Consider the following 27,618-nt stretch of genomic DNA (forward strand, 5'->3'; position numbering starts at 1 on the left):
TCAATTAAATTCAAAGTTTATTCCAAAATTAATTTTTCTTTCATTAACAGCAATAGGATGTTTTTCAAGATTATCACTTGTATCTTGAAACGAAATTTCAAAGATATTACATATCCACCTGAAATACATCATCAAACATTATTGAACCTGAAAGTATACAAAGAAAGTCCTTATTTCCTTTGGGTGAACAGTTACTGTAAAGTCTTCTGAGGTCTCTGCGCTGTTGAAGAACCCTGTAAAACACAAAAGCATTGGTAATTTATTAAAGCAGCTTTACTCAAGTGGACATGTTGTTCTATCACATCAGTTTTAACTCATCCCTTCCCTAAAAGCTAGTGTGTGAGCAGCTTCTCCTCCCTAGAACTCAAAGTATTATAGAGCCCAAGATGTACCCATTCATAATATTAAAATATACAACAATTTCTCTTCTTTTCACACACTGACTCACACAGAAAATGTGAAATGACTTTTCCAGTCATGCACCTTTTCTTCATCATGAATAAAGAGCAAGCAAGCTCAGAGCTGCAGGTCAAATAGAGCTCTAAACTCTCACCCAGCCCATTCCAAAACCTCTGCAAGCTTTTTACAAGGCACAATATGTATGCAAGTGACAGCAAGGACATTGTCCAAGCAGCTAACTGGAATGAGAAATAAAATGAGGTCACCCACAGCATTGGATCTGAGTGGCAGCCCTAACTTGAATCACATCCATAGAGTCCTTTAAGCTGATTACAGCAGAGATTTTTAACTGCAGCTGTGTTTTTCTGCAGCACAGGCTTCAACTTAGAGAAACACAGCTCATCAGCATCTGACAAAATCAATCTGTGTCACAAGTAGCCACTTCTATCTGGACAAAGAAAACTCCAGAAAGATTCCAAGCTTTTTAACACCTCTAGGCAAAACAAGCTACCAGATAAATACAACAGTCTGGTACTTGCAGGGAATCTGAGCTTGCGCAGGGAATGTTCAGGTACCAGGCCTGTCATACAAAACATTTCTAATCTTACAATTTTAAAAAATATTTTTAACTAGACTAATCATCAAGCTTCAACAGTCAATGGACACCAAGCACCTTAATCCACCTACTTTTGCCTGGATATTGTGCAGTCTTCCATTTCCAGCGCTCCAAAGTGCTCACATCCCAGGTGCCTGTGAGGGATCGCTCCTCCACTGCCACCACTGATCCCAATCCCTTCAGCAAAGACTGAGTAGAGAACACCAGAAATCAAAGGAGGGTTCATAGACAAGAGTATCAACTCACCAGCCTAGCACACAGTAAGACCAGAGAGAATTTTCAACTCTAGCATTGGCCTGTTAATTGGAGCAGAGAGACTTTGAAAATCTGCAAGGTCATGCAGCACAAGGGCAAATTCAGATTCACCAGGTTTCACACCAAGAAGCTGAGGTGCTGAAGGCTTCCTCTGCATTGCAGTACAGAGTCTATTAAAAGGGCAGAAACTCACACTCCCCTTTTTACTGAAACAGAGAATCCTACACATTGTTCCCCATGTTTCTATCATGACAATCAAAGTAATAAACCCCTGCCATGGAGTATAAAGTTATCTGTTTCCATAGGAAAGATCAAATAAACACGAAACTGAAAAAAAACTGAGTACATGATGGAAGTGACAAAGTTTGAACAACTCACAGAAACAAACTGTAGAGAAAAAAAGTTTTCTTTTAATCCTGTCCAAGTATCATTAATTACAGGTAAAATTTTCAATAACTAAAGAATCAACAAAATAGAATCCTACTCTGTGCACTGGTTAAGGTACTGCAGGAAGTGTTACACTACCAACAGCTCAGCAGAACCAGTCCTACCCACATTTAGCAGATCTTCATGCTGTGCCAATGGCAACTCCATCTGAAGTGATGGCTTCTGTGTTGCAAAGCCAAGTAAGAAAAAAAAAAAGGTTCCCTTCTCTCTGAGGTAAAGTTCTACTAACACATTTATATCCATCTTTTGTGTACTTTATAGTACACAGGATGTGGCATTCCCCAACCATTTCTCTCTGGAATAAAAACACCTTACTTGGTGAGTTACTTTTACCTTTAGAAGGGTTACATTTACCTTTAGATCTATCACCACAGGCTGAGACAGCACAGGATCCTCTCCAACTTCATACAAGTGTCTAATTCTCAGCAGGACACGACTGAAATCTGGGTCACCTTGCTTCTGTTCACCTTCAAAAGAAATCAAAATGCATATATTTATTACTTTAAAATTAAACCCAAGTTTTAAACTTAAAATTTTTTAAACTTTAAAATCCCATCATTTGAACTTAGTTCTTATTTTTTAAAATTAGCAAGAGGACTAATATCAGGAAATAGCCAGCTCCCACTTGGACAGGAATGTCACTAACAGGCATAACAAACTCACACAGGAGAAATATTTTACTACTTGGGCAGAGAAATAATACAGCACAATTCCTTGATTGAGGAATTTAATGCTTTGAATAAATAAAAATACTAGCCACAGAGAAGAGAGAAAAAAGAAAACCAGCTTATTTAAGTGTAACCTCCAGCCACCTTTTGGAAGGCACCTACCCATGTGGATGCTGTGGACCTGTTCTGCATGATTAGAGCTGTACCTCCACCCTGGAATGCTCAGGGTCTGGAGATGAAGATTAGGTGGCACAGTTACAGGCAAATCATGGACTGAATTCTGCTGAAGTTGTCTGGGTAGCTTTGGTTTATCTTCTCCTTTATGCAAAATAAAACAAAACAGACATTAAACATCCATCACACATGCAAGCCTGGCTAGGGCACTGTGGAAGGGTAAAGGGCTTTTGGCTTATTCTACCAAGGCAGAGGCAAAGTAGATGATATGCCTTCTCCTCCAAGGCCTTCCAAGATACTAAGCAGAAAGCAGCATGATTTTAACTGCTAGAAAAGTGTATCAGAGCTTTCCATAAAACAAATTTCACTTAAGTTTGAAATTGCTATTTCAATAACACGTTTCAGTTTCAGTTGATAAGACAAAAAAATATTTTTAAAAGAATAACCCAAAAATGGCCATTAAGGACTCAGCATCCAGGAAGCTGATATATGGTGCACTACCTACTTTGCACTAATTCCCTGTGTGAACATTTTGCTCTCATTAGATGCTTTAAAATTTATTTTCCTCTCCAAGTAGAGATAATTATATAACAAGAGAAACATTACATATATTTGGACAACATCCATGTTTGAAATTAATGCTAAGTAATTAGCAGTCTCTAAATCTGTCTCCTAACTCACTACATGCTAACTTTGCCTCACAGGAGGCTTGAAGCCTGCATTTAAAAACTCAACAGCATAAATGAAAGCAACATAAACAAGCCATTCAGATGCTAAAGGCAGCAGAGGGGACTGAATGATTACCTGATAATGCTCCAAACATCACTACTGGCCTATGCTCTAACGCCAGGCCACTTGTCCGATACAAAGTGTTGGTGACAGCCTTGCTCCCTAAAATAAGCCAGATTACAGGGCGAACCACTGAAGAGTCATTCAAAGTGAGATTGTTGTTCAGGTCCCACTCAAGGTTGTTCCACAGTCTCCTGTGTAGCATCACCTGTATTGGGAAGGTAAATGTCACAACAGGAATGAGCCATCAGGCTTTACTTACATTATCAGCAGCCATGAAATTATGCCCATCAGGAAGAAGAAACACAAATTCAAACTTTACCTCGACTTGTCCATTCCCTTGACTTGACACACCATGAGCTCTTTCTGCCAGCAGCATCAGCCTTGTGCTGTCATCTTCTATGTAGGCAGTCTGGACCATAGGGTAGTAGTTCTGTAACCACACAGTAAACCATACAGAGATATTATTAACACAGGAAACAACAACAGAGAGCAAAGATAAAACACAGCTGACTGGATTACACCCTAGTGCCTACCCGAGCCACTGTGTTATTCACATATGCCTTGAATGGTCTTTTCTGCATCTGATACCCATTGTTGTCAGTGTAGAGAACTTGTTTGGTGTTCAAACTTGTGCTTGTTCTCAAGATTGCTTCACGATTGAATTCCAAAGGCCCAACACTGTATTCTTGCTCTATCCTACGGCAGAGCAGCTTCCCATCGTAGCCTTCTGGTACTGAATACAGCCTGGTGTACACTGCATAAATATAGTCCTGAGAAGAAATATTGCTGCAAAAATGAGAGGAAGGATGCAGAGTTTATAAGGTGAAGCACTTGACTGGTTACGACAAAACTTGCAAGGCACTCATGATGTCACTCTACATAGACAACTTTCTTACCCATTTTCTATTTATTTGAAGTACAGTTATTTTTAATTTCAATTTAACTTTCAAATATACAGATATTCAACCAGAGTAAGTGATATCCTGTAAGTTTCTTTCACATTTCAAGTGTCAGAAGGCTTCCTCATTTGATTACAAACGAGGAATCAAATGCTGTTGTCTCAAAATTAACAACAATTTTTTTTGTTTTTCTCAAAATTAACAACAAATCTAAAAATTATTATGACTCTCTAAGCAACATATTTACATTGTACAGAGTAGATGCATTTTTTCAATCTGGGTGACATCAGCTTTGATGCAAGAATTCCACACTACTTTCCAAAGGTCCTTAACTACAATCCTTGAGCAATGCCATGTAAAGCAAAAGACTTCAACCAAACAACCAGATTTAAAAGGGGGTGAAGGGTTTATAGACTGATATAATTTTACCACAGAGAATAGTTAGTTCATCAGGGGTCAGAGTGACCTTATAAAAGATTCATTCCTCCATTCTCCAATTTGCTTTCAAGATAGATATTCACAGTTATGAAAATGTATTATGTCCAATTTCCATCCATATAAGATATTAGCAGCAACACTCATTGAGTTGTATAGAACCAGCTTCTCAACAGAAGTTGCATTAAAAAATGTACCACAAAGGATCACCCTAAACAATCTCCACATCCATCCCTCCCTCCTGCAGCAGTATGTGCTTCAGAAGTGGGCCCATGTGAACCTCAGGAAGTTCAACAAGACCAAGTGCAAGGTCCAGCACCTGTGTCAGGGCAATACCAAGCACAAACACAAGCTGGGCAGAGAAGCGCTGGAGAGCAGCCCTGGAGAGAAGGAATTGGGGGAGTTGACTAATAAGGAACTCAACATGAGCTGGCAAATGTGTGCTCACAGCCTAGAAACCCAAACCTGTCCAGGGCTGCCTCCAAAGCAGCACAGCCAGCAGGTCAAGGGGGTCATTCTGTCCATCTGCTTCCCCTTCACATGACCCTACCCAGAGAATCCAGCTCTGCGTCCAGCTCTGGGGCCCTCAACGTGGGAAGCACAAGGACCTGCTGGAATGAGTCCAGAGGAGGGCTACAAAGATGATCAGAGGTCTGGAGCATCTCTCCTATGAAGACAGTTTAAGATTGCTCAGCCTGGAGAAGAGAAGGCTCTGGAGAGATCTTAGGGCAGCCTTTCAGTACCTGAAGGGGACCTACAGGGGATCTGGAGAGGCACTTTTGACAAGGGCATGTAGTGATAGGATAAGGGGAAATGGCTTTAAACTTAAAAAGAGTAGGTTTAGATAAGATGTTAGAAAGAAATTCCTTGCTCGGAGGGTAGTGAGAAACTGTGGATGCTCCATTCCTGGAGGTGCTGAAGGCTCTGGTTCTGGCCCTGAAGGTTGGATGGGGCTTTGATGAACCTGGCCTAGAGACGGTGTCCCTGCAGAGGGTTTGGATCTTCACAGTCCTTCTAACATTATGATTTACACTTACACTTCTAATTCTATGATTTACAAAAGGTGCTTCCTCAGCAGCACATTCAGCAGATGTATAATAGTTCTTTTGTCTAAATCTTAAACAGTACAGAGCTCACTGTTTAGGGGTAACTGTACAGAAGTAACCTCATATATATCCTAACATTCCAGTGAGGCTGTAATGGTGCTGTACCTGTAGAAATACTGCCTGATCTCTGTCATCAAGCTTCCAGACATCACTTCCAACACCACTGCTTTTGATACTGGAACAGCTGATGTATTTGGAGCAAACAAGTAGTTATCTGAAATGGGTCCTTTCTTGGTGTCTCCATTTACGTGGTACTCAAGGAACTCCTGGGTGAACTGGACAGTCTGGTTGGTCTCCCTGAGAATCCACAGAAGAGTAAAAATCATAGAACTTACAAACAGATTTTGTACATGATAAATGCAAAGCTGAACAGCAACAGGAACAAGGCAGGAAATGTAAGGACAAAAAAACTTTCTTCACAGTGGATTGATTTTGTGAGACTGAATAAATGAGAACAGCAAAGAACTAAAGTGCTTCCCATTAAGATACATGTCAGTTTGTAAGCAAATGGAGTTTCTATGTAATTTTCTATTTTTGTAGAAGAGAAACATCTTAAGATTAAACACCATCTATATTATGTCACTGTTTTGATGCCAGAGCTGCTCCAGGATTAAAACTACCCATTTCACAGGAATGAGGTACACTGCACTGCTCCAGTGAATAATTAGGTTCACTGAACTTTGTAGCTAGGTAAAATCAGCATGATGCAAGTTTCCATGTCTAACACTGGTAACAATAAAATCAACAGGATATCAACATTTACAATCACTCACTACCTACTGTATCTCCTCCTCTCTCCACTTACAGTTTTGCTATTCATGACTTATAATCACAATTTTTAGAAAGTCATATGAAGGCAATTTAAGATGCTGCTCTCAGCTACCTGCTCTGCCTTTGGCAACTTGCTATGAAAACAGGAAAATTCACTTCATCTAGCATATAAATTTATACTGCTAAACATTTTATCTCATGTTAATACAGCTACCCACAATTTGTATTAACTGAGGAGAATATCCAAGCATTTTCTACTACTTCTCTTATGAGGCACTTTCAGTGCAGGGGCAGGATCTAGAACTTCTAACTGTTGCAGTTGAATGTAAAGGGCTTCCCAATTGAAGATCCCAATTTTTTTCAACCTTTCCTCCCATTCTGACCTGTGAGGCCTCATTCTTTCCCATTATCCCAGTGCAAACCTTCTGAAACTCAAGCATTTTGACCTTGTTTGAAGGCTGGTGAAGAAAGTGAGTATTTAATTTCCCCTGCATGCTGAATTCCAGTTCTTGCTGCTTGCCAGAACAGGATGGAAAAACTGGAATCTGAATTTAGATTTTTGTTCTTCCACACTATATTTCTCATAGAATCTGGAGGCAGTTATGATCTGGAGGCACTCTGAGAAAATACTTACTCCAGGGCTCTTAGTTAGGGTCCAGCTATACTTCTAAAACTGATTTTAATGATACTGGACAACAAGTTCTTGCTCTAGGAGGCAGAATTATGAACAAAACTGCAAAGGTGAAAGAGATCTAGCCATCACCATGCCAGTGTAAAAGGGGTCGAGTATTCCATCAGTATATAATAGGTGACAATCTGAATCCTGAGCAGGCAGAATGCAGCACAACTGCACTGAAGCTGAAGAAATTGGGCCAATTCACATCAGCTGAGAGAGATCACCTGAAAACCTCAAATCTCACCTAAATCTTGATAATTCTTTCATTTTTCCTACCTGATTAAATGGAAATTCCTTAATTAAAAGTTTCCTTTCAAAGAGTTTTCTAGCTTTCTACCACAGAAAGAGTGGTATGGGACTTGCAAAATACTGCTTAGTATAAGTAAGCCCTTACTTTATCACTTAAGGCTCATTGTGCAGCCATAGTGTATGTGCTTTTTACTAATTTTTAATAAGAATGCACATTCACAACCCTATTTTCTTCAAAAGTACACTGGAACTCTGCTGATATACTAGTTATTACTGTGATATGTCATCTCAGACCAACTGCCAAGTTAAACAGGGCAACATCACAGAACTAGTATGGAATCATGCCTGTGCTAGTGCTGAAGTGTCCTGTAAAAAGAGGGTATGTGAAGTGGGGATAAAAAAGAACTTTAAAGACCATAAAGAGCATTTTGTTGAGTCTTGGAATTAAGACACATAATACAAATCCTTGCACTTATTTTATGGATTGTTTTAAAAAAATCTGAAATGCTACTGAAAGGAGCAGGCAGTCTCACCTGTCAGTAATGCTGTGCATCAGGTTTGTGTTTTGGTCAAACACGATCTGGTAGCAGCTGTTAACCACAGGAAACAACTGCTGCCTTTGCTGCCCTGCACGAGCCAGGTCTCTCCGTTTGTACTTGACTGAGCTCCCAACAAAGGCAGCCTGCTGACCATCCAAGGGTTTAATTCTGTATTTTCTGTAGCTCAGACCACTTATTTCAACTAGAATATACAGATCATAGGTAGACTGGGACTCCACGGAGCTTTGAACCTGTATAATAGCATACACAAAAATGCTTCATTACAGAAAATTAATTAGCAAGGCAATTACCCTCATGTGCTGTAAGCCCTAAATTATAAAAATTAGCTTCTACTTTAATAAGTTTTTAAACATGCCATTCTTATAATTCTAAATTATAATGTAGACCCACGCTGCTTTTATTTGGGAGCGTGGTGAACTTGGATTAAGCTGAGCCTTTCTGGTGCAGCATGACCACGTGCCAAGCCAAAGAGACTGATGGTTTGCAGATAAAGGCAGTGTGGGCTCATGGCACCACATGTGCAGGAACAAGGGACAGCTGCTGTGCCTCACTACTGACTACAATGTGCCTTCGTGCATGGTCACAGTGGTAAGCCACAGGTCACAGAAACTGCAGCTGGCAGAATCTGCTGAGCTAACTGGCATCTCGGGGACAGAGGGGAGCATCTGCAATGGTGTCAGGCCTCTTCAGGCCTCATGTGCAGGAAGCATTCCTGGAGATTTATCAAGCCACTGATGGTGATGCATTCTGTACAGGAGATGCCCCTGGGAAAGGCCAGTGCTACTTTCTCTTGAGGCCACTTTCTTCCCTCCCCTGGACCAGCTGGCTGTGTCTTGGAGCTTGGCTGTGATAGAATGAGCCACCAAATGGCAGCTGACTGACACCAGTTTCTAAGACCTACATTTCTTAATTCTCTTCTTCTCCCTCCCCAAGGCAATCTGTCAATTGTTCAAACAGGGCTGTCAACTGTAAGGCAGTGCTTCATCATAAAAGTATTTCTTTGAAACAGTGCTTTTTCACAGATATAAAAATAAGGTAAGAAGCACCAGGTCACACAGACATGCAAAGGACAAACACACTACAAGAGCAGCAAGTCCTTGTAGAGAGTAAAAAAAGTCTCTGTTGAGACAACAGACAAGCAAAAACAACCCTTGAAGGACAAGTAGGAAAATTCCACTCCAACAGGAGGTAGAATCCAGTCAATAAAAACTGACAAATGAGAAAAAAGTAACAGAAAGAAACAAAGTTAAAGTACCTGTGCTGGCACAGAACATCCCTGCTCATCATACACACTCATTGCCTCACTGCTGACAGAAACTGTGACAAAGGTAGTGATGTTCCATGCCAGTGGGTTATAGACAACCACATACAGGTCAACATCTGCAGCACCTTTGTGCAAACAAACAAAACTTGCAGTCACTACATTATGTATTTTTAAAACGTGGTATTAAAATGTATTTAGGAAATCTGTCTAGGTACAACTATCTTACAAAATTTTAACATAAAACCCTGCAGTAAAACTTCATGATTGAAAAAATGAAAATTTTTTACAGTCCTTCATTAAAACCTCTTCTGCTTTATTCTTCTATTCTCTGCCCAATCAAAAAAGACCATGTATTCAGAAAATGACACCTGAGTTGAATGTAAATGCATTTGGTGAAGATAAGCTGCTTAGAACTCATTGTCATGCAGTATTAACTTTATCAGAGTTATACAGGAGATCAAATGAGAAGCCTCATTTAAAAACAGCCAGTAAAAATCCAAATGGGTCTGTTGTACAGCCCACGGCACTGCTTACATCTGACTGTTTAAAAAGTTTCCAAAGTCAGATAAAAGGGAGTGCACAGTCTTTAGAACAAACTTCTTAAAAATCCTTTTACATTTTTTACACAAGCTGGCAGTACATTATAGCAAGAACATTTCTTGACTCTGACTGTGCTCCTTATCATGTAATGCTCTGCTGCAGAGTAAAGTTAGCTTAGTGACTACTCTGATCAGCACCCCTTCCTCCCCTTGTTTTACATTTGAAGTGTGGAACTGAGAGCCAGGTGTGTAATTTATGCACTGAGGTAGAGTTCTGTCTAACATCAGCTGAGAAATCCTGGGTCTCAGAAGGCAAATACAATTTTCTAGCCATGGTTCACAGAAATTAGATGTATACAATATGTTGATTATTTTGGAGGAAAACATGATAGCTTTCATAAGGTAGCTTCAAAATTCAAAAAGCTGTGCAAAAAAGTACCTGGTTCTCCTGAGTCTTTAGTGTGAACAGAAGAATAGACCTCTCCATTCTTCTTTGCATTGTTGATATCAAAGATTATGGAAGCCATTAGCTTCTTCACGTTGAGCATTCCATACATCAGGTTATTCATGTACATGTCCTTCACCTTGGGAGACTCTGTGCCTGTTATACCATCGTGGTGCTGGACCTTGTATTTAAAAGTAATTTAAAAGGTGCAACAGAATGACAACTTCAGGTTTGCATTTGTGTTAACATGACAATTGACTAAACTTCTTACACACAGCTTAACAAGAGATAACAGCTACATTCAGAGGCAAAAACCAAGCAAGCTACAAAAACCAAGAATGCAGCAAATATACTGTAACAAGACAGGTTTTTCATTTCATACTTAGATCTGGTCATCAACTTAGCAGACCAAGTAACTATTGACAGCAAATGTATTGAGGACTGCAAATGGCTAATGATACAAGGCTAATCACTTAGCTGCTGAACTCTGGAGAAACAAATCTGTCCTTCCTGTTCTAAATTGTAGAAGTAGAAACTATCAGTAATTTTAAATTAGTTCCATTTTTCTTTGGTTTTTTGTTTACTTTTAAGAACAATTTTGTAAATAACAAAACTAACACTAAGAAAAGGAATTTCATATGCAAAGTTTGAAACCACACACTTTCACTGGTTGAAGAAAACACTTGCCAGTAACCATGATGCATGGTTAAGGGGCTGAAGTCATACCTCAAGACAGTTTTTTTGAAAAATTGCTTTATTTTACTTATGGCTTGCAAAAGGGGGGGGAAGTCATTTTCAAAAATGTAAAAGCAACTTTGAGACAATCCAGGTGAAATGCTTATGCAAACTTTTCATTTGGAAAATAAACAATTTCATTCAAAGCAGAAAATAAATCAATCCTTACCTCTGAAACTGCCCATCTAAGACTCTGAAGTTGCTTTAAGGCTTTACATTTGCAAATAGACCCTTCTGGGTGTTTCTGGACATACTGTGTGAAAAAGGATTCTCCAGCATAAAGCAATGAACTTGCTCTCCTTGCAATTCCTTTTAACGTGCTCCGAGAAGTATAAAACCCAGTCCATGCTTGGAAGGGCTCTGTTTAGAGAGGAACAGATCCAACACACATCAAAACACCACTTCAGTTATCCTACTACTACTACTACCACTGCTACTACTACTGTTCAGCTTCCTACAGAAATCCTACTGGGGATTTACACAGCAGCCATCGGTAGAAAGGTCACAAAGCATACAAAGAAACTCAGCCAGGAACATGCATTTTGAAAAACTATCATCTCTCCTACAGGCCTAGTAACATGCAAGTTTGATACAAAGCCAGTAGCAACCAAGTTAACCTGTGTTTATGGAAATTTCTTCCTTGTGGATCTGCACAAAAGAATTTTTGAAGTTTCACTGAAGCATATATTACTATTAGTTGTTAATAAAATACATTCTATGGTAATGATAAAATACAATCTATGGTAATTGCTTCATACACACACTAAAATTTCAACCTTTCAGTCAAAGGGATTTATTTCTTCAAACTGGAGTAGAAATAGCGATGTAATGACTCCAAACTACTGCAGCACTTCAAACTGCATCAAAAGATGCCCTCAAGTGGTTACTGGAAAGTATTTCAACATTCTATTTCTGTTAATGTTTCAGTAGCCCACAGAGTGAAATAGGAAAACAAGTATTTGTTTTTAAAGCCTTCAAAACTGTATATAGGGGTGGGAGTATGTGGTTTTTTGAGGGCAATTTCTTTTAAAATACACTAGTGATATATAGGTTTTCCAAAAAGAAGTTGCAGAAAGTGTTTTCCAAAGAGCATACATGCAAACGTAAAATCTGCTATCAGCCCAAGATCAAAGGCAAATTAGATTGCCCATTAGAAAATAGGATCTTTTGCTCAAAAAACTTATTTTTGGACTGAAACGTCCTACAAGTTTCAACAAAATTAATTCAATTTTAGCTTTAAACATTACAAGCAGAAGAACCACACATAAGTATCAGCACAGTACAATGAATGCAGAGCAGAAGGAAATACTTATCTGGGACTTAAAACTTGAGTTTCCATATATCATAAGTGACACTGAGCCCAATATGTGACTCACAAAAAAAGGGCATAGCAAGAATAAGAGAGGATTAATCATCAAGAAGCAAAACAGCATGTGGGAGAAAGTGCACTCAAATCTATACTGCAATTGCCAGGCACACAAAGTCATTTGGGGAAAAAACTACATCTCTGTGTGGGCACCCAGCTGGAACTCTGAAGGTGCTGCTATTATGCAAGCTAATAACAATTGAATCCTGCAGGTAAATTATGCCAAAAGATAAAGGAAAGAGCCCAGATGTGAAAGGATATTAGCAGTTAGAACTGGCAATGCTTTTATCAGTAAGTGTTAGGTATAATCCCTAGAGGGAGGTGAGGGAGTCAGGGATCAGCCCATGCCATGATTCACAGGAAGCAATGGTTATTTTTATTCATTGAAAAATTAACAGACACATTACAGAACAGTCTGAAATAGATGTACACAGACAAAAATGTGATGAAGCAGTGGTAGCTACAATTATACAGAAAGGTGTTTTAATGAAATCAATGGGATTTGAATAATAAACCAGGCAATAAAATAAATTGATGAGTTTAGAAATTGAGAAATTGGCTGTGTCTTCTCTCTGCATACTTTGATATGAGGTCTAAAAGGGGAAATTTATTGGGGAAAAGAATTAAAGGGATGTTGGGTATACCATGATTTTTTTTGGTACTTTTCTAGTACTTTTCAGCTCTGCTTGAAAAGCGAAGTCAGTGCAGCATGTAAGCAACAAGGAGCTGTAAAGAAATTTTGTAACACTGTATTACAAAATTTCAGAATACTGACCATATTTTTACTTGTTTAGACTTCAGTTGTAAGAGAATTCTTTCACACCCCAGAATTTCAAACTGTTTTCTTTATTGAAAGAGGCAAGACTTTCTCCTACAGGAGACTTTATGGGTTCATCTACATTAGTATTTTGTTTGGATCAGGTCATCCTTACCTTACGTGCTTTGGTTTACAGAAAAGATTGGATTTGGAGCTCAAAAACTGGATTCCTGATGGATGCAATAAGCATTAAAGGGCACTCAAGTCTATATGGCTATAGTAGAAACAGGCAATCCCCCAGCCAGGGAATAATGTGTTCTGACTCCCTGATTAGAAAGGCTGAACAATTGCTTTATTAAGGTATAATATATTACACTAATACTATACAAATTACATACCAAAAACATATAAAGAATACTATACTAAAAGAGATACTGATTGTGAGTGTCTGAGACAGCCAGGACACAGTTTTGCACCAATGGGTCAAGGAATCAAAACAACCTTCACTGGTGTCCAATTAACAATTCACTTTGGGTAAACAATCTCCATAACACATTCCACATGTGCAAAACAACAGGAGCAGTGAATAGAGATAAGAATTGTTTTCTCTTCTTCTCTGAACTTCTCACTGCCTTTCCCAGGAAAAATCCTTGGAGAACTTGTGCCTGCTGCTCTCTGTGAAGAGAGCTGAGGCCATAAATGACTTAATTATAAATTTCCTGCAATTACTTAGAGTGTGGACACCAAATCCTCAATATTGACTGTTTCACTGTGGGAACCCCCTTCCACTGTAGTAACACAGAACTACCCCAAGAGTTTTCAGATTGCCTTGGCCCCTTGGTTACCTGTAGTTTCTCCAGACATTCACAGATCACTCCACATCACATTTTCCACCTCTGGTCTAAGCCATGCACAATCCAGTTCTTTTAAACAGTAAAAATGAGACATTTTTCTATTTGGCCACACATCCATCTTTTTTACACAACTAAGTTGGGATGACCTAGTCTGTTGATGACACCTCATAGAGTGAGCAAATCTTACCAGAAGGCATTTTTCTTCTTTATTGCTCATTTTCCCTTATAAAATTTTACATACGTACACATTTGAGGCAGATATTAGGCACTGTGAACTTCATTACCTGTTGAATATGGAAGAAAGTCTTGAGAGTCCCGAATTTCCCATGTAAGATTCCTGCTATAGACTGCTTGGAAGTAATCACTGACAGTGGCATACTGGACAGTCACTCCAAACTCAGCAGAATGCTTGTTAATATAATCCACCAACAGGTCCATGTTAGAGTACTGAACAGATGCGTTGAAGAACTGTTTGTCACAGCCCTGAAATTCCAAAAACAGAACAGCCAAATCACTTTGGTCAGATAATTAGGGAGGATCATTTTTAACACTAGTCTATGTTCCAGGGGTATTTATTTTGATTTTGACTGCCCATAACTGATACTAGTTACAAAACTATCAAGACTGGGCAGGGTTACTCGCACAGATTGTCTGTAATTATGAAAAAATAATGAAAAAGCACAGAGTTTTAGAACCATATATTCTCTCTAGTTTTTTACATACCATTATCACAAGCACAGAAACCCATAACTTTTCTTACATTACAGCAAAATTGTGGGTTTGCATCTAGAAGTTAGGGGTTTATTTGTACTGTTAAAAACTTCTCATTCCAGCACAATTTTCACTACAGCACAACTATTGAGTATTATATTCTACTTCTCACTCTCTACAAAAATAATAAATTCAATATAAGCAACAGTGTCATAAAAACAGGAGAAAAACAAATCAGTGACTCATCAGTCAGAAAAAGTTTTTCTTTGTAACAACAGATATTGAGGGGAAATAGTCCATAAAGAACACACATAATCTAATATTGTAATTATAAGACCAGAAGCATCCATCAGAATTAGAAACCAGACTGTACATTCAGTTTAGGCAAAGTTATTCTTTCCTAAGAACTTGAAAACAGCAAGGGCTCATCAGTGCTGTATGTACATGCAGGATGTAATTAACACAGCATATTACTGAAGAAAGTGTTTGGATGACCGAACTGGGATATGCTTGCCTATGGCTCTAGCTAAAATGCAAAGACTCTAAAAGAAAATTATTATGCATCTGTTAGGAAAGACCATGTCTACCAAAGCATCACACACTTTCCTATAATGCCATAATTTTGTTAACACCGAGTTATGTTGGGCTAAGTTAGTTAAGAAAAAAGATCATGTAAATAGACAAAGCAAGGGGTAAAAGAAAAGAAGCAATACTGTAATATATAGTTATGCAAGAGGTTATTTTATAGTTTTGTCACTTTTTTTCTATCTTGAGTAGGGTGGAAGACTTGATAGACAACTGGTGGGCTATACAAGGAAATTTTAAATATCACCACTAGTCAGTCATTTAGACCACAATTATTAGAAAACCCTTCATGTCACGTGGTTTGTACCAGCATTTCTGCAGTACCTGCTGCAGTAAGAACCATCCACTTACACTCTGTGTGTACCTGTCTCTTCCAAAGCAAACACTGACCAGGCACTCACCCATGGCCACAAGACATCCCCTGTCCGGAACCAGGCTGCTCTCTGCTTGATGTTTGCCACCATGGTTTGTGCATACAGGTGGAGGTTGGCATCTGTGACAGGGAGACTCATGTTTGGATAAACACCATCTTTTGGGGGATCTGGGAAAATTGCAAATCCATTCCAAAAAAATCCTGACCTAAGGAGAAGCAGAAAGCAGTAAGCTGTAAACGAGATTTACTCAACTGCGAAAAACACATCAAAAGATGCTGGTATAAAATGGGAATAAGAGGCAAAAAAATCAGTTTATATTCATTGCTACTATTTAGGTTTAAGTATTTATTTGGGGATGGAGGTAGGGAGAAGAGTCTCCAGTTTTATTTCAACACTGTGCAACTTTTCAAGTCCCTGCTGCTTGCTGGCATCCAATGAAGAAACCATAGGACCATAGACCAGCAAGCTTTGTAACAATGAGAATCTTCCCCCAAGTCGACTTGGTTTGCAAAGAGCATTTTACTGGATAAGCCAGTAAGCAAAATAAATTTTTCAAAAGTTCTCAAATTTCTTCACAAAATTAATGGCAATATTTTGTTGCTCTAGTTTCTACCAGGACAATAGACACAACCTCAGCTCAAGCTAATGCTGAAAATCTCCCATAGAAAATCAATTAGCAGTAGCCAATTCCCTACTGAGCTCCCTAGAGCTTTCAAATCTTTACTTCCAGGCAGAGAAAAAAGACCCCAGTTCTGCTTTGGACATTTTCTATTTACAGTAATTAATTTGTTTCACATTTTTATTCTATTTTTTTTTAATCAGAACTGACATTGTAAGTAAGTCACTGTATACTAAGTAGATGAAAGCCATACCTATGTTTCAAGCCTCCTGGTGTACGAAAACAAGTCTGTCAATATTTAGAGGTATTTTTAATGCCTGTCAGTACCAAGTGTCACTTTTGAGAATTCAACTGTTAGGTACTGAGCAAACTTCTTTATTGTGTTGGAAAGCTGAGGATGCTTAATAATCCTTACTCAGATCTACAGAGTCTAGACATCTCCTTGACCTACCACAGGTCCGGAGAAAGCAGCAGGATACTATTGAAAGAAAACAGTCAAAGAAAATGCTTAAGCCCCAATAAGATAAACTCTCCAAAGTGAACAACATTTCTGGATATTTGGGAAATCTTTGGACCTGTTTGAAAAAGGTAATTGTGATGGAGTGCAGTAGCTGTACTGATCCATAACATGGGTGAAGATCTCCTGTCTTGCAGATAAGGAAGGAGAACCCTGCCATACAAACTGAAGCTTCTGGAAAACAAAAAAGGTAAGAAACCATTACCCTTGATGGCATTCACAGAAATACATAATTAACAACTTAAGACTTCAGAGTTCCCATCTTCCCTCTCACCACTTGTAATACTTTTAAGTGTTTTTTCTGAAGAGCCTATGCCAATGGTACCCCAGGCAAGGTCCCACACTATATACAGGAGGCCACATCAGTGCCTCTTTCCATTAGAATCGATGCAGAAGGAGAGGAGGCAGCACAGTGCCAGCACACTAAAATCCAGAGATAAGCCTGGCTTATCACAGCCATTACACCTCAGCTGTTTCAATGGAAGCTGAACATCTATAAGCTAGAAAAGATCCAGATGTAATCTGACTGCACTGTAGTCAGTGGAAATCAATGTTTAACTGATGTTAATGTTTAATGTTGCTGTTTTGGAAGCCTTGAGATTCTTAAGGGCCAGAAAAAAAAATAGCTGGGCAAAGATTGTCAAAAGGTCATAAAAGATTTTAACAGAAAGAACTGCAAACCATTGCAAACACAAGGTGGTTGGTCCAGGCTTCACTAAATTCAACATGAATTCTGTTTTCTTCAGAGACACTTGAGTTTTACCCAAGATTCATAGAAACAGCCTAGCGCCCAGAACACAGTGGTGAAAGCCCCATATTTTCTCATAATGTAGTGAGCAAACCTGATGACAGATCAGGGTCCAGCACAGTGATATGAAAAGCATTTATTGTGTATGGGACACTGAGCAAGAGAAGGCAGAACATGAAAGAAAACCTGAATTCAGCAAAACCATGACTAGCTGCCACTTTAACTGACCTAGTATCATTAATTTTACAGGCACAAATAAATGTCCCAAGCCTGACAACACTGAAAAAAAACCAAAACAACAACCCATTCACATAAAACCCAACACATAGAAGATTCTCTCAGGGAAAGCAGGAACTCCTGCATGTCTCTGCCTCAAACACTCCTAATTCAGACATTTTAGTCTTGCCTATTTGCCCACTTTTGTGTCTTCTTCAGGCTAGATTACATTTTATCACTGACCAGAAGTCATGAAGACATTAATTGACTGTATAACACATTTAATATATTTCACGATTACCACATGCAATCAGCACATCCCATTTAAACAAGAAATACCAACATTTTCTTGCCCAGATGACAGAGATTCTTATCTTAATGTCATAGTTTAGATTACTGTAAGTAGAGGCCAGCGAGGGCTTCATTCCTAAGGGTATTTTTACCTTGTTTTTCTGCATGTCAGCCTTCAGATCATAGTCAATACGAGAAATGAGATGAGCATTGAAACCAGCCAGAGCAAAAAGAGTTGGTGTTGTAGCTGAAGCTCCAAAAGGATCAACATGCCAGGAAAACTGAGGCCTGAAGCCAAAAGTTTCATACAAAAACCCATGACCTTCTGCAAAGCAAAATTTGTTTAGGTTAGGAACACTTCTAAAGTTAATTTTGTAAATTTAATAGGCATACTGCGATACAGGTAAGCACTTGAAGGATAGCTTCTTGTTGCTGTTTCCTAAAGCATTCAAAGTTTTGGGAATTTAATCATTCACACCAAAAAGATTAATCCTGAAAATGTTTATATTGTTATGCAAAGTATACCTTATTAATATTACAAAGGATTACAACAAAAAGGAATTATGATTAGAGACAGGTCTCGGAAAAAGTACATAGCTACAGATTAGGTTAAGGCTAATAGCCAGGGTGCAGTCTGCATGAAAACAACAACCTGGGGCTAAGTCTAAGTTTGGGTTTTATGGTTTTTAAGCATTCTCAGAAAATTTTAGTCTCATATTAATGACGAAGGGACAGGGAAGCAAGTCATCCACTAAACAAAACTAGCATGAATATGATTATCAGTCATATGAAACTAAAAAAGACAAAGGTTAATAGTGAACTCGATACTTGATGTTATTTACAAGTAATGTTACTAATTTAGTTACTAAGGTTACTAATACAGAAATGAGTATTGAAGAAAGAAACCCCCGAACTGGGAAAGCTCAGACAATAGCATGAACCCAGAAAAATCATTTGAATCAAAGTAAAACTACCAGGAACGCAGTAGATTTTATTTGGAACTCGGGTATATTGCACTTGGATACTCATCATTTAAAAAAAAAAGAAAAAAAGGAAAAAGAAATTGCAGATCATTATTTTATAGCTATAGAATTATGCTCAGAACTATCTGAAAATACAATCATATCTTCCCTGGAATAACTCTATTTCAAATTTTAATATCACACTTGAATGAGTGAGGCTGCAAGGCCTCTTTCCACTTCATCTTTCCCATGGTTAATATCTTCCCTAGCTAAAATATTCACAATGTGTTTCAGTATTTGGATAGAGACATATTTGAAACAGGGTTTTCTAGGCTTCTCCAAAACACTGGAATTCTGGACAGACAATAGAAGACATGAAATCTAGACCACAAATGTCTGCATTGGCTTTGTCCTCTCAACTTGAACTCCACATAATCAATTTTCTTTGTATGTACTCAAACTGAATAGATGGCTCAGGACAAACAAATGAGAATTTTGAAATACATTAACACTTTTGTTCCGGGTTAATAAACTACCAAAATTGCAATTTCTTTTTTAAAAATAAAGATTATGTTTACACAGAATGAAATGTTAAATTAGAATGTCGTTTTCAGCTAACTACAATGTATAGGAAAGCTGTGTTTGTGTTTAACAAAAGGACTCTTCAATAATTTTAATATTTTATTTAAGAAGTCCTAGGGTCAGTGCTTTAAAGCCCATAAAGAAACCTTTAAACACGGGAGTCAGATGAGAGAAAAAAAGTTCATATCTTGTCCTCCTTTGGCCAGAGTGTACTGAGGTACAGAAGCAGCTGCTAATCCTGAGCTCCTGATAAACACAGACAAGGAGCAAGGCCAGTGGTGCTGTGCAGTCAGATGCAGAAAACAACAGCAGTGTTTTCTGTCCCTTTGGTGTCCCATGTAGAAACACCACAGCCCTGGCACAGTTTCCATCAGCCATGGCAGCTGGTGCCGACACATCCCCTCCTGCTACTCCCTCCTGGCATAGAGCAGACATCTCCAGCACAGAGGTGGCATCAGTTACCCTGTTTCTGTTTGTACTGAGCAATGCAAACAAACCCATGTACTAAAACACTCTTTGAACCATCAGATGGACAGGTGTAACATACAAATGTTAAATGAAAAAGTTAGAAGATTAAAATGGCAAGTAGTGCATCTCTTGGAAATATTTTCTAACAGAAAATGACGATGATTACAAATGAGAGTTTCTTCATCAAAGAAGAATTTCAACTAATTTTAGTTGACCTCAGTGACATTCCCAGTGTCCCTTTGTGTAGAAGACCTGCACTCTGAATTGCTACCACATATTTTCTTGAGGAGCGTTTCATACCCTCAATTTCACCATTACTATCTTCCCAGGAACTTTGCTCTCAAACACACAGATACACACACAAAAGGCCTCTGCTCCAAACCAGTTTCTACCTGACAAACCAGCTTTTGCTAACCTTTGTGCCTGCTGCAGAACTGTCATATCAAAACTAATGGGTTTTGTTTAAGCAACAATTTTTATACAAATAACACTTTGGCTAGTAAAAATAAGAAACACTTTAATTAGTTCTTAAGAAGGCAGAAATTAATAGCAATTTTGGAAGGGAAAAAATTAAAACAAAAAAAAGCCTCCAAGGTCATTACAATGAAAAAAAAAAGTTAAATGCAAATATCCATACCCGTCAACTGTAAAATCTGATCATCAATTAGTGTCACAGCTTCATCATGCATCACTTGCCCTCCAATGACAAATTCCAGTCGTCCCTCCTGAAGCAACTGATGGACCTATGATATTGAAATTAAGACACAGAATGCAAGCATCATTTCAGTCTTATCCAAAAAGGCTGCAAATTCATTTGCTAGCACATTACCTAGACACAACATTTGTCAAGAAGGCATCTAGGAGAAAAAGTGAGATAAAAGTGAGATCCAGGGCTGTCTGTACAGAGGCTATCTAAAGGAGACTAACAGAGGAAAAAAAGGATTTCAATGTGCTGCACAGTGCATTGATTTATCCAGGTAACAGGAACAAAGGATGCCAGGTAGACATTGACTTTTTGGTGCTGTTACTGTGCCTTTTTATATTGCCTGAATACCAGATACTGCACGGGCAGCAGCCTGTAAATCCTGCCTCAAGGCAGCTAGAGCTGGAGGATTAAACCAGAAGATGCTAATGCTTCTCCCAAAATCTTCCTCCTGCTGCATCCAGCTTGGCTTAGGGAAGGCACTTGGTGGCTGGATGAGGGAGCAATATGCAACTCCTTGCAAGCAGCAATGGAGCCCCAGGCAAGCAGTAATACTCAGGGTTTTAACTGGAAACTAGATCTCTGCGATCCAGGAGACAGAGAGTGCCATCACACCATGGCCAAAAACACCTTGCTCCATATGCATCTATCTTGCCTTTGGGGCTCATTCAAGTTGCTCAAGTTGCTCAACTTGTGACTGACAGAATGCTTTATTAAGAAATAGTTATTCCACAGGTTTGTCTGCCTGAATAACCCACTGATAACCCCAATTTCTGGTATTTTTCCTAGTTTAAAAAATTTCAATATGTTACAACCTGCTCAACTTTCAGTGGTGGCTTTTTTGGGGGGGGGGTTGTTTTTTTCTTGGTGGGGGAGGGAGGAGTTTAATTTCAGCTCCTAGAAACAACAGATATGCTGACAAGTACAGCCTTCAGCAAATGCTGCATGAAGACAGGGTGGTGTTTGGAGGAAGGAATAGTCTATGTCGCTTTCTAAAAGCATCAGAAGTCTTCTGGTTTTATTTTAGTTACTTTAGAAATTCAGAGATATCTCAAACTTCCAATAAGTAAAGTTTATGCAAATATATATTTTAATCCTCAACCTTTTTTTTTAATCTGTCATGTAGGATGCCATTTTTAGAGCTATTATGTTTATTTTCCCAGGAACCTTCAGTGTCTACTCAGATAGGATGCCAGATTGTCAATTTTGATTATAATCATTTCTCTCCTTCACAATGTTGTGAAAACGCTTCAGGGCTCAGCATTCCTAAATTAGTTCCAGCCGACTGTGGTGACTGATTAGCATGCTGGGAGACCAGATAACTGATATCTGGTGTCAGCACAGAACTGGCCCTGACCTACATGAAAAGAATCTGTAATTATTATTCCCCACTTGGATGGGGCAAATACCAAAATGCACCTCTGATCCAAACTTGGGGCCACAAAAATGTTTTTTTAATATAAGTTTTGTGGAACAACTGAGTAGCTGGAAAAACAAGAAAAAGAATTCAAATTATTTAAGTAATATCCAATCTTCTGTCTCCCCAAAAAAGAAAATAAAACAGTATCTGTACAAGAGAAGCACTTTTTCTGATCAGAAGGAGGCAAAAGGAAGGAGGAATGGAGGAAACAGAAGCAGTAGTACTATAAACAGCAGAATGCTATGGTGTTAGAACATATCTGTGATCCTTGGGACCATACTACCATCAACTCACACCTACAAACCAGACAGAAGTGGCTATACATCTTTTTTTTCCCCTAGTTAAAGCACTCAGACACCAACCCACAGTAAGGAGGTAGGAATGGTTCACAACAAGAAAATTCAGTGTAAATAACACGTGCTAAGAACTACAAGGTTCCCATCTGGCTGAATACTGCTGCAGTGCATTTCACTCTTACATATTCTCTTGTCTGAAGTGAAAAAACAACTTCTGTATCCAGGTGTGGAAGACGTTTTACAGCAATTTCTGTGAGCAAGAGAGAAGTTTGATAGCAGGATCCATGTTTACCCCTGAAAGAATTTTCTCCCAAGGTCATTGACATAGAAATCAAGAAAGAAAGAAGGATAAATAAGAGAAAATTGCAACTGTCTGTTCCAATAAGCACCTTCTTATCTTTCATGACCAATGAGTAAAGTGTAAACTTATGTTGTAAGAATGTATAAAAAACATGCATGCTAGAATAAAAACAGGTTTGAAACCTTCTGAAAATGGAGTGTGTTGCTTTGTATTGTGACCATCTCAACTACGACACCCAGGCTGTACCTTTTACTAGTCTTTAATGCTATAGTTCCAATACAAAGCTTCAAACCAACACTAGAATTAAATCCTAGACGTTTCAAAACAAGACTAGAATTACATCTTGTATTCCAAACAAACCGCTAAATGACGAAAAAAAAAAAAGGTAAATTAAAACCAGAGTGCCTATACCACAGAAAATCATTAATGCTAGAGTTCAAGTGGAAAAAGCAGGCCAGTAACCAGAGTGACCTAATTTCAGGGACCAATATTTGCAACTTGCTAATGTTAAAAACATATAATTTATCTGCAAATTAGAGTTTCAAAGTTAGACACATAGGTTTAAGAAAAATTTAGTTTTAAATATTTTAATTTTGAGAGAAGAAACTATAAAGTCACTAGAGAACTGGTTACACAATGGATAAAAGCAACAACTACAAATAATTAGGCAAAGAAAGTAAAGCCTGATTCATAGGTACTAATTTTGCACTACCAAGGTCAAACGCGATACACATTATTCTGGATTCCACATAATAGCAGGAATAGATATTGGAAACATGGGCCTTGACTTCACATTTGGCTTACAGCAGCAGAACGTACTTGAAATAACATCAACTCACCTTTGAAAGTTGGAGCACTTCCCTGTCCCTCTACAAAGCAGCTCCTATGCTGTTTTCTTCCCTACTTACAGTACAGTTTTCTACTTTAACAAACCTACAAGGAAATTGTCCTACAACAGGTGAATATGGGCAGAGTTTACAAACACTGTAAACTGCCTATACCCAGCAAAATCTCTCCTGCAAAGATCAGCTGTGCACAAGCTGTTATTTGAATACAGAACTTAACAGAAGATTCAGAATAGTAAAGAACTATGTGAAGAAAACCAGACAAGAGGTGTGGTTTTTTTCACATTGCTTCAAACATCCAGAACTTTAAACAAACTGAAATGTAAAAAACTGTTGATAGGATCCTGGTAACAAAACAGACCATGGATTTCTAAGTGCCCATGGGAAGTTACACCTGTACACCCTTTGGTTTTAGAATCTAAAATAAACAACCAGCTGCTAGCCTATCAGTCCAGTCTTTGATTCAGCATGTTTGTTTCATGTCAGAGGAAAGAAGAAGTGACAAATAAAACTCCACCATGACGTTACTAGAAAAAAAATCACTGCCATTAAATGTGCAGTCACTTCTTTGCAGTACTATCTGTGCTTACAAATGGCAGGTTTTCGAGCAGTACTTAACTGCAAAGAACAAAAAGTTCCTTCTTGTGAGCAGTGATAGGTATCAGATCTTTTAATGGATATTGGTGCAGCTTGTTTAAGGTTCACCCACATCTCAAAGTAGCATGGCCCCAGATAAGTAAGTTGCCATGAAACAAGAAATGTAAAGTGTAAAAAAATCTTCAGTGCAAAGGTTACTACCTCCTACTGCTCTAATCTATAGCTGAGGTTTAACCTCTTGCAACTGCCTGTAAAGTCCTTTAAGTACTAGATTCAGAGGCAGCTTACATAGGATCTGCGTAAAAAGCAAATGGTGAAGTACTTTGCCCCTATTTATCCCCTGAAAAGAGTGTGAATTCTTTGTTAGCAGAAAGCATGGCTCCAGTGCAATTTACCTGCTGCTTCTGTGTATCTGTGGCTACCATATCCCACCAGAGTCGAAAGAATTCCTGCTCCACTGCAATAAATTTGCGCTGTTTTCCTCTCACCAGCTCTTCTATAACAGTAGTGTACACATTTGCTGCGTAAGCGTGCATGCTTTCCTGAAAGAAAAACAAGTAAATAAGCTCTGTTTTACCTAAATTAAAAGGGCTGTTTTAAGCACTCATTGGACTTGAAAGGAGAGATACCAAAAACCTCACATTTGCTGCACACTTGCCTTGTAGCTTCAGAAAAATTGAGTTCTGTCTACATACAGCCTTTGGCCCTTCTGCTTCAGAAAACATCCTCCTGACTGGGGACCTGACTAGATCAAGGTGTATCTTCTCCCAAGACCAGCACCACTATCAGCTATCTTTTGAACACACTAGGAATGGCTTATTCTGTTCCTCAGTGTTCACCTTAAATCACTGACAGTATTTTGCAGCACCATACAGACCCCACATGCACACTTCATTCTCCCATTCCAGCTCTCCTTTTGACGGCCTGAATTACCAGAATTGCTTCTTCAGAGCAAGTGTGACTCTGTGCTGTGCATTACCAGTACAATGCAGTGATGCATCTACTGTAAATTATACTATTATGAAAAATAACTCTATTTTGCTTGATGTTTTAGGATAGAGTAAAACCAAGCTGGTAAAAGAATCTTAGAATAAGTTCAACTGTTGACACAGAAAGTGTGAGATTTTAGGCATCTACCCTGTCTTGCTCCTAAAAACACCTCTATTCTAGAATGAGGCCTATGGACCTTTATTGCAATGCAAATTTGAAAGCTGTAACCATCAAATAATCTACCATAGTGTTATATCCTATGATATGGTATCAAATTAACAACACCATGTTAATTTTGAAGTTGTGCACACAAGGAGATACTTTTTGTACACTTACCTCGACCAAAACAAATTTTGTTGACCAGACAGTCTTCCAACTTTTACTTAATTGTAAAGGGATAGAGAATGTCTAAAGACAACAGCCTAGGATTTCCTGGGATGTCTGTCTTGCCTTGTAACAAAGTTATTTGCATGTTATTGGACAGTTAACACTTATCCACTTAAACTACTGGTACTTAAAAAGATGCACCACAAAATGTACATCCTAAAGTGGTTGACATACAGATCTCTCCCCACTGAAAAACTAATGGACATGATATGTAAAACATGAATGCAGAGTTTCAGTTTAGGTAAATTTCCAACATGAAAATTACCATTTGAAACAAGGAGATGAGGTAATCCAAATCAGAAATTGACTTTTCCTAGTCCCTTGCTTTCCACAACAGAAACACACCATTGTAAAAATGCTCATGCCACTAGAAAAATGAAAACATTTGAGTGTAGGATGAATGGCTTAAGATACTGTTTGGTTTATCTAAATAATTTCTTCCTCAATTATTTTTCCATTGGTTCATAACAGTTTCTCAAAATCAAGAGTATTAAATACTTAAAACAATGTGAAATTTTAACTAAGGATTTGAAGTTTTAGTTTTGTGCTCTCTTACGCAATTTCTGAGTATGAGTTTGAAGTATTAAAAGAGAAATTCACTAATCTTCCCTAAAAAGGGGAGACAAAATACACGTACAGCATAGTGGGTGAGCCACTAGCTCTTTTTCATTAGTTAGGCCTAATGTCATTTCTCTCTAGTGAGTGAAGTATCTGCAGCATCTTTCACACAAAAAGGAAAATAATTCATAGTAATGAAGAAGAATTCAGGATTAGGATTTTGATTAACAAAGGTAAAAGGTATCAGGCCCCACCTGATTTATCTTGCTCTGCATTTCATATATTTAGCAAAAAATTACTTCAGAGGCGCTAGGCTCCAAGCCCACCCAGCCATGGAGGACCTGGGCTCCTGCTCTCCTATCTGAAGAAATGACAGAAGGCTCTCCTAGGGTTTTGGCTTTGTAACAAGATATAAAGACCATGAAAATCCGCCACATAATCAAAGCCCCATCAAACAGAATTAAGACTTTCCTTAAGAAGAAAAAAAAACACTCAAAAAACCCCATCAGGAGCATCCTGCTGAACACAGTCACACACAAACCCACAGCCCAAGGGCACGGCTCCTAGGCTAACCATGCCTCCTCCAAAGGAGGATACCGAACACCAGGGGACAGCGGAGACACCAGGCCGGACTCGGGGCAGGAGCTGCACCGGACAAGGATTTATTTGCGCGCCCCGGGAGCCGGTGCAGAGCCGGCGGCGGCCGGCCCCATTAGGCGGCTCCGGGCAGCCCTGCCTGCGGCTCAGCCCCGGCCGCAGCGATCCCTCCCCGCCCGTGCGGCGCCCCCGCCGACCTGCACCGTGTACACCCAGCCGACGTCCATGTGGCTGTGGGCCACCACGAAGGCGCGCAGGTCGCCGGCGGCCCGCGGCAGGAGGGCGAGCAGCGGGAGCAGCGGCAGGAGCAGCATACGCGGGGCGGCCATGGCTGCTGCGGCGCTCCCGCCGCACTTCCGCGTCCCGCAGCACCGCCTCCCCGAGCGGAACGAAATAAATAAATAAATAAAATGAGGGGAAGGAGTCTTCTCCGAGCGGGAGGGCTCCGGGGCCTGAGGGTGGCTCCGCCTCAGCCCCGAGCGGCGCTGCGGGGGCGGGAAAGCGCCAGGGCCGGGGGTGAGGGGCGGAAAGCGCAGCCCCTGATCAGCCCCTGATTCCCGAGCTGGATTTCCGATAACACTGCGCTGCCCAGGGACAGGCTGAGTTCTCCACCTTGGACACCTATAAATCTATTTCGGTTTTTGGAAATTCCTTTGAATTGAGCGCGAGTACTTTATTTCACAGTATACTACTTCATTACGGATTATTGTCTGCATCTCTGAAGTTTTGAAATTGAAGAAGGATTAAATTTTATGTGGTTGACCTTCTGATCCCATTGAAATAGGTTTTGTCACTTGTTTTATCACTGCTAGGAACAGGTCGACCCTGTGCTGAGAACTGGAAA

General features: G+C 39.2%; 1 protein-coding gene across 1 annotated transcript; it reads right to left on the reverse strand.

Moving 5' to 3' along the window:
• On the reverse strand, window positions 1-27,224 carry MAN2B2 (mannosidase alpha class 2B member 2). Its single transcript, XM_005485737.4, has 19 exons — window positions 26,972-27,224; window positions 24,638-24,784; window positions 20,718-20,823; window positions 18,221-18,393; window positions 16,872-16,987; window positions 15,705-15,882; window positions 14,292-14,490; window positions 11,200-11,390; window positions 10,290-10,476; window positions 9,303-9,436; window positions 8,021-8,277; window positions 5,897-6,088; window positions 3,885-4,137; window positions 3,671-3,781; window positions 3,364-3,556; window positions 2,548-2,703; window positions 2,072-2,184; window positions 1,087-1,204; window positions 1-233 (listed from the first exon to the last, which is right to left on the reverse strand). The coding sequence occupies exons 1-19, from the start codon at window positions 27,101-27,103 to the stop codon at window positions 139-141; spliced, it is 3,051 nt and encodes a 1,016-aa protein (XP_005485794.3). The 5' UTR covers window positions 27,104-27,224; the 3' UTR covers window positions 1-138.
• Between the last annotated feature and the right edge of the window lie 394 nt (window positions 27,225-27,618).

The sequence above is a fragment of the Zonotrichia albicollis genome, chromosome 5, assembly GCF_047830755.1.
Source record: "Zonotrichia albicollis isolate bZonAlb1 chromosome 5, bZonAlb1.hap1, whole genome shotgun sequence".
Lineage (NCBI taxonomy): Eukaryota > Metazoa > Chordata > Aves > Passeriformes > Passerellidae > Zonotrichia > Zonotrichia albicollis.